The 15,170-nt window shown below is 42.9% G+C and overlaps 1 protein-coding gene across 1 annotated transcript; it reads left to right on the forward strand.

The window, feature by feature from the left end:
* Positions 1-2,317: 2,317 nt before the first annotated feature.
* On the forward strand, positions 2,318-3,280 carry LOC125541322. Its single transcript, XM_048704766.1, has 2 exons — positions 2,318-2,902; positions 3,004-3,280. The coding sequence occupies exons 1-2, from the start codon at positions 2,377-2,379 to the stop codon at positions 3,078-3,080; spliced, it is 603 nt and encodes a 200-aa protein (XP_048560723.1). The 5' UTR covers positions 2,318-2,376; the 3' UTR covers positions 3,081-3,280.
* The last annotated feature ends 11,890 nt before the right edge of the window (positions 3,281-15,170 follow it).

Genomic DNA, 15,170 nt, shown 5'->3' on the forward strand with positions numbered 1-15,170 from the left:
TGATGACTTCATAAAGAAAAATTGAATTGTTTTCTTTACTTATGGATGGCATAGCCGGTAATTTATAGCAACTTCGGTGCTATTTTCTTGGACGGATGATCAGAAGCAATAGTCGATTTTATTATTAGCAAAACTGTTATTATTATTAAGAAGGACTAGCAAAAAGGCTCATGCGTTGCAACGGAAGAAAAAAATCATCTCATATCTTTAGCTGGATCAGTTGGACAAACTATGCATGGCCAGTTGATAGGTTATGAGATCGAACCCTTTCATCGGCAATTTTATTTTTTTGCCAGTTCTCCGGACTTTAGGCCACAGTGCATCGCCAGGTCGACTTCCTCTGTTGGGGCAAAACGGATGGCAAATAACGAAACCAAATAGCGTACGTGAATTTAACTGAAGCGGGACGAAACCAAGAATATCACCCCCCCCACCCCTTTAATTGTAAATAAAATTGAAGCGGGACAAAACCAAAAATTAATAATAGGTATAGATATAGATATAGATTAGGATTAGGATTAGGATTAGGAAAAGATAATCCCGCTACTTCTTTTATGTAGTTAGCAGAAATAACGGCCGTGTAGCATGTGCTTGTGCATGTCTCAGACAAAAAACTTTGCTTTATTTCCATAGTTGTAGGGCGGCCGATCGCATCGTGGGATAGCACAGATCATGGTGATCGTGTTCTTCTAAAAAAAATAATGGTGATCGTGGCGGCCAAGTAGGCATGAGGCACGAACGGTCATGGGATGACATGGCCACTTTGCTCGGTCCACCGCCCGGTTTTAGCTTAATAGAGGAACAAAAAAGTAGCAAATCGACACGCAAATCACTTGTCACCTGTGTCCTGGTCATGAACTCATGATCACCATCGCCTACCGCCGTTCTCTTGCAACAACAGGCGATACCACATTTTCTAACAACGTTCGTCATTCTCATTGTGCCATGGAAGCTTTGGGATGCAGCTCGATGCTCAAACTATCCTCTTCAACATTATCAGTGACTTTGACACTTTGGACTCGCAAGACTAAAATCTGCGCAGAAACCTGACGCCATAACTGCACTTTTCGAGGAAAGATCTCATCCACCACCGACGTGATCAGGGCAATCAGGACGAACCTAGAGCTATGGCACCTTGCGGGGGGCAAATGCATCGAGAGCTGTGAGATTGCGCCAAATGCATTGAGAGCCCCTTTGGAGATTTACTATGAGATTGCCGACTAGTGTTAGGCCTACGGGCTTTTTTCCTCTCTTTTCATGTTTTCTTTCTCTTTTCTCTCTCTTGATCACTTGATCACCCCATGTTTTCATGCTACCCCTGCTAACCAGCAAGATGCTAGGCCACGCCGGGCTGTAGGGCAATTTCCTCTGTTCACTCTGCCGTGGTTGTAACTGCCTCTCATTGAAATGAAAATCCAGGCACCGGTTGGAAGTTTCAGAAGAAAATGGGAGAGCAATCTGTTCACCGGTAACGGGGATTGATAAGATGCAGCTTGGACGACTCATCAGCAGTACGCGATGAAGGGAAAAGCCATCACCAATCTTCTACCACTTCTGATAGCGATAGGCGTGGTGCTTTTCAGAAGACAAAGGTTATAATGTGAGTGTCATTCTAAGTTCATCGCTTCGATTCTCGCATTTACTCAAATTAGAAATAGAAATCCAATAGTGGCTCATTTCAAATTCGTAATTTGGTGTCTATCTGAAAGTTATTTTCGGGTCTCCTGGTCAACAAGCTCGGAATCAGACTGGCATGGACACCGAAGATCTAGAGCAAGAAAAGAAAAGAAACTCTCAGCTAGATCAAAACAGAACAACACATCCTACATCCATACTGTACCTCGGAAGATGCCTCTCAGCCCGCAAAATCACTCAACAGAACAATGCTTACCTACTCTCAGTAACCTCCAAGGAAATTGTAAAGAACGTGAGTCGCGCCTACGGTTCAGTCAAACAAAGACAAACGACGCGTTTGGTTCGGCCCCGGTAACGCATTCGCTTCGCCGTATTAGAAAGCGCCGCTTCCGATTAATTTTACGCAATACGTCCATTGTTTGGTTGGTGCGGCTGAGTCCTGTTTTTCTAATCCCCTCCGATCGGGCGGTTTAGCTTTTCTGAAGCGATGTATCAGGAGGCGCTGCTACGGAAAATGTCGTGCGTGAAACAAACGCCAGCTACGGTTTTGGAAGTCGGTGTAATCGGAAGCCGCGCCTTTTTTGCGGAACCAAACGCGTCGAAAGATGATGATGAATTGACGCCCGGACGCCGCTACTAAATGACGAAGACAGCAGGATGAGCACGCCACACCTGAGTTGATCCAAGTCGAGCACACTTACTCCACCGTACCAGAGTTGATCCAAGTTGAGCACACTTGCAATGGCGCTAACCAGATCGATGGTTTTGCTCCAGACGTACGCCGCACTCGCAGCGGCGACGATGCGACGGCCGGAAGAGAGGGCACACCTCGCCGAAGCCGAACCGGCAGCGGCTACCTCCTCGCCGGCGCCGGCTCCGCCGTACACCGGCGTCTCGGTCTTCATCCCGGCACCGCCGCCTCTGCCTGGCATGCCCGCGTTACCGCCGTTGCCCGGCTTCCCGGGCATGGCAGGCGCGCCATCGCCTTCGCCTTCGCCTTCGCAGCAGCCGGCCAGTTGCTTGGGAGCGCTCGGGCGTGTGATCACGTGTGCTCCGTACCTCACCGACTCCGTGCCCGCGCCGCCGAGTACCTGCTGCGACGGCTTCAGGTTGCTCGTCGGCAGCAGCGCCCGGATCTGCTTGTGCCATGCCATCATCGGCAACTTGAGTACATTGGCAGGCGGGGAGATCGACCAGCTTCGCTTGCTCGTGCTGCCTCTGACGTGTAGCACGTTCGTCCCCCCGGACCTTCTTCTCATGTGCATCCGTGAGTTTGAAACATCCTTGTCTGTTTTACTCCTTTATTAGTCGTATAAGAGATTCATTTGTACGTACGTATATCAACTTACGGAATAAACTGTCTTGCAGTGTCTCCGGTGCCGCCGATTATGCCTCAGCACGACCGCGCCGGTGTCGGAGAAAGGCTCGGTGCTCTCGGCGGCTAGGCCATTGGCGTGCTCTCGAAAAGAAGAAGGGAGTGTCTATTTAGAAGTCGACTGAAATTGAATTAGGCTTCAGTCGAATTCCTGTATGTCTATCATTTATGTTCCCCGCGCACTGCATGTATGTCAATTTCCATCTGATATCACACCCGGGCCTTGTATGCATGTGCGTTGACGGGTTGGCCTTGTATGTACAGTGGAAGTCGCGAAAAAAAGGGGTTCTAGTCTTGAAATGGTTTCAAAATAGATGCAATACTACCCAACAAAGACAAACCCAAAAGAAAACTGATTCTAAATGGCTTGCAATACAAACAATTGGAAAAAAACACTATGGTTAACTGATCCATTGAACTTACAGTGTTCACAATTCCACTGTAAATTACAGTGGAAGTACTATGTAAATTCCACTACTGTTTACAGTGCAACTACTCTGCAAATTACACTCTACTAACACTAGAATTATAGTGGGAGAAAAATTCCAATCATCTAGCATATACACCAGCAAAAGAATCCTTTCAGGCTAGGGAAATGAACTGAAAATTTACAGTAGATAAAACACCAGAAATTACTGTCACATTCTATTGTAATTTCTTGCTAGTCAAACAGTAAAATCAAGTTCACAACAATAACAATCGCCAACATGGACAAACAAATATAAATGGTTTCTAAAAATGGATGCAATCCCTTCTAACAAACCCCAACAAATTCAATCCCCAAGTTCTAACAAAACTGGAGCTTGCAACCAAACAAGAAAAGCAAAACTGCTCCACTGAAATTACAGTGTTCACAATTCATTGCCATTTACAGTGGAAGTACTTTGTAAATTACACTGTAAATAAAGAAAAAAAAATCACTTTGAATGACACTAGAATTACAGTGGGAGTTGCACTGTAACATACACTTTGATTCCACTGTAATTTACAAAGTTATTACACTATAATTACAGTAATTTTCTCTGTAAATTCAATTTAATTAAACTGAAAGTTCGCTGAAATTACGCTTTGACCTACACTCTAATTACATTGTGATTTTCTCTTTACTAAACTGTATAAAAAACCCTCAATTGAACATGATCTATTTTTCAACATCCTTCAAATGATGCCAACTTTTACAAGCATGTGTTCGTACCCATGGTAGGCATCCATTCCAGGTTTGAACAACTTTTGACACTGTATGCATGTTCCCACGTCTAGCCATTTATTGGTCTTTTTTCACCGAGAAAACTCTAGAAAATGTAAAACATCTCGAAAACGCAAACAACTTGGCATGATGCCTTGGATTGTTCATACAAGGCCACAAATTTTTTTTTGGAATAACTTCAAGGATGTCGAGAAACAATGTGCTCTCAAACGAGACGGAGCCTTCTAGCCACTCAAAGACCCTTCGTTGAACATGGTTTGTTTTTGGACATTCTTATCATGACCCCATTTTTTGTTTGTATTTTCTAAATCTGTTTTGAAATTCTAACAAATTTAGTGTTTTTCAAAAAAATGTTCGTGTTCAAAGTTTTATTTGCCCTGTTCAAAAAAATGTTCGTGTTTTGACATTTTGAGCAATTTTAAAAGACAGAAACATTTTTTGAAATTTATGTATAATTTCCTAAAATACGAATATTTGTATTTAATGAACAAAATTTGAAAAAGCAGAGAATTTTTGAACAAATTTCAAAAAGTGCGCAAATTTTTGGAAAAGGAAAAACGAAAATAAATGAAAAAGAAATAATAAACATACAAATTCCCTACAGTAAAACCGGTCGCTAAGGGACAATGGGCCTTTCCAGTCGGGTGGCCTCAGTCCTGTGCGTGGCGTCATCTTTGCCGCTCGCTGGGTCAAACTGTCGGGGATTGTGAGCGAGGATACATGTCCCGGCTAACTTCTACGTTTCCACAAGTGGCCAACCGGTTATTGGAACCTTCCCTGAACTGATTTTTTCCTGTGTTGTTTCTTCTCTGTTTTTTTTTTGTTTTTTGTTTTTTGTTTTCTTTTTCTTTTTATGCAAGGTTTTCCTATTTTAAAATTTTATTTTAATAGTTAAAAATTGTCCGCTTCTTCTAAAATATTTGGAAATTCAAAAAATTTCTCACAAAAAAATGTCTTCGCTTTCAAAATTTATTCACAAATTCAAAAACAATTCATGTTTTGAAGTTTATTCGCAAATTCCAGAAATATTTGGTGAATTTCAAAATATACTCTCGTTTTAAAAATACAAATTTTGAAAAAATCATGTTTTAAAATTTGTTCACAAATTAAAAAAATCAGGGGATGTCAAGAAAATGTTCGTAATATTGAAAACCGATCGAGTTTTCAAATTTTGTTCCTGTTTTTTTTAATTCGAAACCTGTTCGTGTTTTTCATAATATTGGTGTTTTTCATAAAATTTATTGAAATTTGAAATTTTATTCACATTTTTTCCAAAACCTGTTCGTGTTTTCCAAAATGTTTGGAAATAATTAAAAAAATCTGTACGGTGCAGCAAAGAAAGTTGCTACCGCCAATATTGCCATTACTGTCAATTATTAAATGGTTTGTGCTTATATTAGTCATCAGCAGCCGTTGTCTCCAGTGGCTGGCTGCACTTGGTGAGAAGCTGGAAGTCAAGAGTTCGATTCTTGCCCAGTCGTTGTCGTCCTTGTGCGTATATACGTTCCGGGCGACCCATCATACTTATCTGTGAAAAGTTTGTGAGGAGGATTGTACCGAAGCGGGAATGGTTTCAGATCAGGGGATTTTTACAAAATGAGTGAATCTATATTCTAAAATATGTCTTACATACATCCGTATGTAGTAGTTATTTGAAATGTCTAGAAAGACAAGTATTTAGGAACGGATGGAGTACATGTGCGAAGTCTTGACCTTGTCATTAGAGCCAGGAATCCTCATATTATGGTAGCATTGTTTTATATCGTACTGAGATGATGTATTTTTATTGGAAATAGTGTTATTTATTATTATTTTTGCAAAAAAAAATTCAATCTATTTCAGATCAGGGGATTTTTACAACATGCTACTCCCTTTGTTCCTAAATACTTGTCTTTCTAGGCATTTCAACAAGTGACTACATACGGAGCAAAATGAGTGAATCTATACTCTAAAATATGTCTACATACATCCGTATGTAGTAGTCATTTGAAATGTCTAGAAAGACAAGTATTTGGGAACGGAGGGAGTACATGTGCGAAGTCTTGACCTTGTCTAGAGCCAGGAATCCTCATATTATGGTAGCATTGTTTTATATCGTGCTGAGATGATGTATTTTTATTGGAAATAGTGTTATTAATTATTATTTTTGTGAAAAAAATTTCAATCTATTCATCTTCAATCATGATAGTACAACGAACACTAGAAATAATAAAAATTACATCCAGATCGTAGACCACCTAGCGACGACTACAAACACTGAAGCGAGCTGAAGGCGTGCCGCTGTCATCGCCCCTTCCTCGCCAGAGCCGGGCAAACCTTGTTGTAGTAGACAGTCGGAAAATCGTCGTGCTAAGGCCCCATAGAACCAACGCACCAGAACAACAACTGCCGCAGATGAAGAGTGTTAGATCAGAAGGATCTAACCTAAAGACACACGAACGAAGACGAACGGTGAACAGATCCGAGCAAATCAACCAAAGACAGATCCGTCGAAGACACACCTCCACACGCCCACCGATGATGCTAGATGCATCACCGGAACGGGGGCTAGGTGTTGGAAATATGAGCAATTTACCAAATGATTTTATTAACAGAAATACTAGATAAAACATGACTAATATAGTAGAGATAAAACAAGTCATGCGTTTTGACAGAGAGAAGGTAAATAGCTTCTGCATATATGAACCGTAGCCTACCATATCTATAGCAGACAGTAGAACTAGTTGCATATATGAAGTAGAACCTAACATATTTAGGGCAAGTACTAGTACAAGAAACTGTGGCAGGATATTTAATAGAAGGAAGAGCACATACGGACAACAGCAGCAGTAGCACTGGACCTGGGGTCGGTGTCCTCGCCAGCCATGTCGTCGAGGAGGTTGTCGACGTCGGGAAAGAAGTCGTCGTCGGGGAAGTAGTCGTCGGAGTCCCGTATGTGCGAAGTCTTGACCTTGTCATTAGAGCCAGGAATCCTCATATTATGGTAGCATTGTTTTATATCGTGCTGAGATGATGTATTTTTATTGGAAATAGTGTTATTTATTATTATTTTTGCGGAAAAAATTTCAATCTATTCATCTTCAATCATGATAGTACAGCAAACACTAGAAATAATAAAAATTACATCCAGATCGTAGACCACCTAGCGACGACTACAAACACTGAAGTGAGCCAAAGGCGCGCCGCTGTCATCGCCCCTTCCTCGCCAGAGCCGGGCAAACCTTGTTGTAGTAGACAGTCGAAAAATCGTCGTGCTAAGGCCCCATAGAACCAACGCACCAGAACAGCAACCGCCGCAGATGAAGAGTGTTAGATCAGAAGGATCTAACCTAAAGACACACGAACGAAAACGAACGGTGAACAGATCCGAGCAAATCAACCAAAGACAGATCCGTCGAAGACACACCTCCACACGCCCACCGATGATGCTAGAGGCATCACCGGAACGGGGGCTAGGTGTTGGAAATATGAGCAATTTACCAAATGATTTTATTAACAGAAATACTAGATAAAACATGACTAATATAGTAGAGATAAAACAAGTCATGCGTTTTGACAGAGAGAAGGTAAATAGCTTCTGCATATATGAACCGTAGCCTACCATATCTATAGCAGACAGTAGAACTAGTTGCATATATGAAGTAGAACCTAACATATTTAGGGCAAGTACTAGTATAAGAAACTGTGGCAGGATATTTAACAGAAGGAAGAGCACATACGGGACAACAACAGCAGTAGCACTGGACCTGGGGTCGGTGTCCTCGCCAGCCATGTCGTCGAGGAGGTTGTCGACGTCGGGGAAGAAGTCGTCGTCGGGGAAGTAGTCGTCGGAGTCCGGGGCGTCCGTGACGAAGGAATCAGTCAGTAGTCGCGCAAAGCGCTACCCAAAAACCTTATCACCCTTCTCCCGTACATGACTCAAAGAGGTGCGGTTTCGGAGGCCTACTGTCCCGACCTGCGGTGCACGCCGCAAGCCGGGATAAGGAAGACAACAGCAGCTCAGAGATTGGAACCGGTGGCGAGAGGAAGAAGAAGTTCTGGTGCGTCTCTCTGGGAGGAGCGACCTCCCTTTTATAGGCGCAAGAGAAGGAGGCGAGAGGGCAGCGACGGGAGGCGAAACGAAAAGACGGAGGCGAAGCGAACAGCCAGCAGCCGAAGGGCTGCATCGTTCGCATTCGAACTCCACTTTCGCAAAAATCTTTTCAGCTTCCGTGTGACCTTTCGTATACCCGTAGTGCGGGGCAAAAATTTAGATATCGGCTCGGCTCATTCCCGCAACCCGCGGCGCGTCGTGACGAGGCGTGGCGTGATGTGGCGTGGCGAGGCGGGCGGCGAAGGAGGAGCCCGCGTGGATATCCCTCTTGTTCTCATACTCGTACAAGTGGGAAAGAACCTCCCTTATAAGAAGGTCCAACTCCCACTAAACTAGCAATGTGTGACTAAACTTTAGTAGTATCCCTTGCCTTGCACAAATGGGCTAAGTGAGCCTCTAGGATTTATTAGGAATTTCTAAAATAGTTATTGGGCTTCCCAAATAGACTAAATTCCAGCACTAGGCGGGGAGACCTTTATTCCATATTCAGGAAGCGGCTACTGTCTCGCCTTCCTAAGCAGAACACAAACCCTAACAGAACTAAAAAAAAATCTAAAAACGGAGACCTCCCACCGGCAAGTGCCGAGATCCACTCCGCCTCTATGACCCTCAGGACATCGGAGACGGGATGGACCGGCGCCGGCGCCGGTGGGAGGCAGAAAACCCTAGATTTTTTAGGCGACGGCTGGCTGGTTTTTGAGACGGGATGGATGGTGCAACCACGATCTCCTGCTTCTTCTTCTCCACTCTGATGTGTTATTAATGTAAGGTTAATGGATGCACATGGTTTTTCTTAAAGTTACTATTGAGAGGCTAGGTCATTGACCTTCAATTATCCATTACCTCCGACTATATGCAATTGGACAAGAAACTGGACATGCAATTGGATAGATGTATGTGTCACATTTTAAACGAGCCCGGCAACCTTGAAGCCCGCACCTCTGTAAAAGTACAATGGCCTGCTTAGAGTCTAAGATTTCCAACATGGATTTTGTTTCTCCTATTGAGATCGTAAGTAAAATGTTTATACTATGCAACCAAGCCATGCTACTCCCACACCAAAGATTTGTTACTGTGAAATCCTATTCTCCTGTAGTGTGATTACTACATGAGCTTATCTGCGTGTTTTTTAACTTCTATTTGTACATATGTTGTCCAACTATCGCTTTGAGCAGAAATAGGGCACACAGTTTGGTCGAATGGTCTTCTATACATATGTCGTCTTAGGACTTTTCTATGGTACTTTTACTTTATCATTCTAAGTATGTTCATGTACTATATCTAAGATATTACAAAGCAAGTTACACAAAAGTTACATGTGCAACCATAGTTTTTGACTTTTTCTTATGTTTATGAAATACGTACATATTTTTAGGTAAAAAGAGTATGCTCAAAATATGATACACATTATCTAAAAAATAGTATATATATACTACATACTACATATACATACTCTTAATTTTGGTAGATACTATATACAACATATAAAACTCACATGAGGGTAACTATCCCTGGGTGGTAAGAAACATTTGAGTAGTTTCCTATGCACAAAGAACTAATGAGTATTTTTCTATGCATCCAATGGATTCATCATCGAGAGCTAATGAGTGGTTTCAAAATGATCTGGTTGAGCGTATGTGGGTGGTTCGAGCGAAGAACCAATAAAATATGTCCGAATAAGTTGAATTCAAATTTAAACTATTTTATCTATAAAATTTCATGTTCTATTGTAGTATTTATATTTAAATTGCATTGAAATACTTGCATGTCATTATTGTGGGGGCTGCTACGCGTCGGCCGGCGGATCTTTTTAAAAGATCCGCCGCCTGGCGAGCCATTGGATCCGACACAATCTTGCGGGTGAACGTCTTGCTCTACTTCGCAACAAAGGTCTTGTTGCGGAAACATTTGCAAAGAGGTTGTACTATGGATTTTTTTTGGCAATATAAATTGTGTCATGGGATTTTTTTTCTTGCAACATAGGTCGTGTTCTAGATTTTTTTTTCTATCTACACTTTTCTTTGGGCCGTGCTATGTGTCGGCTGGTTGAAGTTCGGGAAAGATCAAGCACACGAGCTTCACGAATTGCAACAAGTTAGTTGTTGCGGAAACAGAGACTTTGTGCAAAGACGTGTTCTAACTTTTGCAACAAAGATATTGTTGCATAAAACTTTGCAACTGAGGTGATGTTGCAAAAACAATTGTCTCCACTTTTATGAAACAAAGGTGATTAATTTTTTCCTTCACTTTTATGCAACATAGGTGATATTGCGGAAGGAAGTTTTGCAACATAACCAATGTTGCATTTTATCTTGCAATGAACAGGGTTGACCATGAATGAAGTGGTCGTGTTTGCTGGTGGTTGAAGGGCCCACCGAGGAGGAGGCACAAGGCCCTCTAGCAGCAGTACACACATCGATTGAACGAAGTGATTGACGTGATACTGTGATCCGCCAGTTGATCCCAATCTTTTCCCCATTTATTATGGGTGAACGAGATATTTATTTTTAAAATTTTGACCACTTTGGATATAGAAAAAAAACATAGACGGTGAAAAAATTGAATGACCGTCTCCTTTCCACGAAAATGTTTGGGAAACGCTTCCATCCGGCGGACAGGCCGAGCGTTGGGCCGGTCGCTCGCTCGCGAGACGCATACGCTCGTGGGACCAGGCATCGCTTCCTTTTCTTCCCTTCGTCTACCTTTCCCCTTTTCATTTTCTTTGTCGTCGCCATGGATGCCCTCGCACTAGCCCGCCCTCCCGTGCCCCACACCTGCTCTACCGTGTGCGTGCTTCTGGATCCAGCGATTTGTGTCGCGACATACATCCGCCGTGCAGGGGCGCGACCGCGGGCCGCCATGGCTGGAGTCTCCTTCTTCCTCCCGATCTGAAGGCAACCCTCACCTCTCGGGGCACACAAGGGCTGGAGGTTAAGTGTCCATTATGTCCTCCGTTACAATTGTTGTTTCGATATACCAGTGTTTTAGTGAAGACCTGTTAAGGTTGAGCTTCACCTAGAGCAAGTAGCTACACTCCTTCACAACTGAACAATGGACTATGCCTTGATTGTCAGTTTGGCGTAAAGAAGCTTCACCACGTGTCTTACTAGTACTGGGATGCCGAAGGCTGACCCCTCTAGTGGAGCATATAAGTCACACTCCTGGCCTATTCATGAGCTTACTAGAGATCACCCCAATCTCATAGACTGTGACTAGCAGTCGGGCTCACATAGGTGTGTTCCTCCAAAGATCGCTCTGTAGGATAGCATCTTGCTTACATAAGCTTTGGAACACATTAAGACAATAGTCATCCTACCATACAGTATTGAGAGTATTGCATCTCCAACGGAGTGGGCTAGTATAGTTACTCTCCTCGGTTCACCACTGGCTTGTTTTCCCAGGTCCTACTTCATGGGATCTCTGATCACATAGGTTGGGTTACCACCATGGCAACTCATGTGGGTCTCATACCCATCTCCCTCGATGCATTATCTAACACAACACATGATAGCCCTTTCGTAAAGGGATCTGCCAGATTCTTAGCCGTATGGACATAGTCCAACGCTATCACTCCGGAGTTTCTTAATTTTCTGACAGCTTTTAATCTCATTCTTATGTGTTTGTTGGACTTCATGTTGTCCTTTGAACTCTTCACCTTGGTGACGACAGTCTGATTTTCACAGTTCATAAGGATAGCCGGAACCAGTTTATCAACCAATAGCAAGTCCATCAAAAGATCTCGAAGCCATCCTGCTTCGACATCATATGTGTCTAATGCTGTTAATTATGCTTCCATTGTCGATCTCGTTAAGATCGTTTACTTACAAGACTTCCAGGAAACAGCGCCACCTCCAAGAGTAAACATATACCCAGTTGTGGCCTTCACCTCACCAGCATCAGAGACCCAATTCGCATCACTATACCCTTCAAGTACCGACGGGTCTCCGGTATAGTGAAGTCCATAGTTCATAGAACCTTTCAGATAGAGCATAACTCTTTCAACAGCATGCCAATGTACATCACCCGGTTTGGAAACAAACCGGCTCAGTTTGCTCACATCAAACGCGATATCAGGCCTCGTTGCGCTCGCTAGGTACATCAGTGAACCAATGATTTGAGAGTATCTCAATTGATCTTTAGCCATGCCTTTGGACTTTCGAATCAACACGCTATGATCATATGGTGTTTGAGATGGTGTGCAGTCCGAATATCCAAAACGACTCAACACCTTCTCAACATAGTGGGATTGCAGAAGTGTGACCCACCCTCATTATCTCTCAGTAGCTTGATGTTCACGATAACATTAGCCACACCAAGGTCTTTCATCTCAAAGTTCTGAGATAGAAACAATTTGAACTCCTCAATGACTTTGAGGTTTGTTCCGAATATCAGTATGTCATCAACATACAAGCATAGTATAACTCCTTCGCCCCCACCATGACGATAGTATACACATTTGTCAGCCTCATTAACAACGAAACCAACAGATGTCAGAGTTGTATTGAACTTATCATGCCATTTCTTAGGTGCTTGCTTCAGGCCATATAAAGATTTCAGCAACCTACACACCTTCCTTTCCTGACCATCTATCACAAAGCCATCTGGCTGTTGCATGTAGATTTCCTCATTTAGCTCTCCATTCAGAAAAGCTGTCTTAACATCCATCTGATGGACGAGAAGACCATGTGAGGTCGCCAATGAGAGTAATACTCGAGTGGTGGTCAGTCTAGCCACATGTGAATAAGTATCGAAGAAATCTTCCTCTTCTTTCTGGTCATAGCCCTTGGCCACAAGCCTAGCCTTGTACTTTTCAATCGTACCATCGGGCCTAAGCTTCTTTTTGAACACCCACTTACATCCTAGTGGTTTGCAACCATAGGGACGGTCAGTGATCTCCCATGTCCCGTTAGCCATGATGGAATCCATCTCGCTACGAACCGCATCCTTCCAGTAGTCATCCTCTAGAGAAGCATACGCTTCTGAAATAGAAGTAGGAGTATCATCCACGAGGTACACGAAGAAATCGTCACCAAAGGTCTTTGCAGTCCTTTGTCTCTTGCCCCTACCAAGGGTTTCCTCGTCATCCTCCTCGGGATTTTCATCATGTGTTCGTTCATAATATTCCATAGGAATGGCAGGCTCAGGAGTCTCATCAGATTCCTGTCTAGAAGTGCTTTGCATATCTCTCATAGGAAAAATATCCTCGAAGAATGTAACATCCTTAGACTCCATAATTGTGCCGAACTTTTGGTCAGGTACCTCGGATTTCACTACTAGAAATCTATAGCCAACGCTGTTCTTAGCATAGCCCATATTAACGCAGTCCACAGTCTTGGGTCCAAGCTTACGCTTTTTGGGGATCGACACATTGACTTTCACCAAACAGCCCCAAGTACGCAAGTACGAGAGTGTTGTCCTTCTCTTCGCCCATATCTCATAGGGAGTGATCTCATTATCCTTTGTAGGAACTTTATTCAGGACATGACATGCCGTCAATATAGCCTCCCCCACCATGCCTTGGATAAACCCGATGTATCTAACATGGTGTTACCCAAATCAGTTAGAGTACGGTTTTTCCGCTCGGCAACCCTATTTGACTGGGGTGAATAGGGAGGCGTCCTCTCATGAATAATGCCATGTTCCGCACAAAAGGAATCAAACTCACTTGAGAAGTACTCCCCACCACGATCTGACCGGACTCGTTTAATTTTCTTTTCAAGTTGATTCTCAACTTCTGCCTTATAGATTTTAAAGTAGTGTAGAGCCTTGATGTCTACTACACAACCTTCTTCTTGTAGACGTTGTTGAGCCTCCAAGTGCAGAGGTTTGTAGGGCAGTAGCAAATTTCCCTCAAGTGGATGACCTAAGGTTTATCAATCCGTAGCAGGCGTAGGATGAAGATGGTCTCTCTCAAGCAACCCTGCAACCAAATAACAAAGAGTCTCCTGTGTCCCCAACACACCCAACACAATGGTAAATTGTATAGGTGCACTAGTTCGGCGAAGAGATGGTGATACAAGTGCAATATGGATAATAGATAAAGGTATTTGTAATCTGAAATTATAAAAACAACAAGGTAACTAATGATAAAAGTGAGACTAAACGGTATTGCAATGCGTTGAAACAAGGCCTAGGGTTCATACTTTCGCTAGTGCAAGTTCCCTCAACAATACTAACATAATTGGATCACATAACTATCCCTCAACATGCAACAAAGAGTCACTCCAAAGTCACTAATAGCGGAGAAGGAACGAAGAGATTATGGTAGGGTACGAAACCACCTCAAAGTTATTCTTTCCAATCAATCCGTTGGGCTATTCCTATAAGTGTCATAAACAGCCCTAGAGTTCATACTAGAATAACACCTTAAGACACAAATCAACCAAAACCCTAATGTCACCTAGATACTCCAATGTCACCTCAAGTATCCGTGGGTATGATTATACGATATGCATCACACAATCTCAGATTCATCTATTCAACCAACACATAGAACCTCAAAGAGTGCCCCAAAGTTTCTACCGGAGAATCACGACGAAAACATGTGCCAACCCCTATGCATAGGTTCATGGGCGGAACCCGCAAGTTGATCACCAAAACATACATCAAGTGAATCACGTGGTATCCCATTGTCACCACAAATACGCACGGCAAGACATACATCAAGTGTTCTCAAATCTTTAAAGACTCAATCCGATAAGATAACTTCAAAGGGGAAACTCAATCCATTACAAGAGAGTAGAGGGGGGAGAAAACATCATAGGATCCAAATATAATAGCAAAGCTCGCGATACATCAAGATCGTATCACCTCAAGAACACGAGAGAGAGAGAGAGATCAAACACATAGCTACTGGTACA

Source organism: Triticum urartu, chromosome 2 (genome assembly GCF_003073215.2).
Source record: "Triticum urartu cultivar G1812 chromosome 2, Tu2.1, whole genome shotgun sequence".
NCBI classification, from domain to species: domain Eukaryota; kingdom Viridiplantae; phylum Streptophyta; class Magnoliopsida; order Poales; family Poaceae; genus Triticum; species Triticum urartu.

What these genes read in the sequence shown, in the direction of transcription:
- LOC125541322 (XM_048704766.1), top strand. Translation starts at nt 2,377, where the DNA reads ATGGCGCTAACCAGATCGATGGTTTTGCTCCAGACGTACGCCGCACTC. An exon ending in CCTTCTTCTCATGTGCATCC is followed by an intron (nt 2,903 to 3,003) that starts GTGAGTTTGAAA and finishes ACTGTCTTGCAG; the next exon opens with TGTCTCCGGTGCCGCCGATT.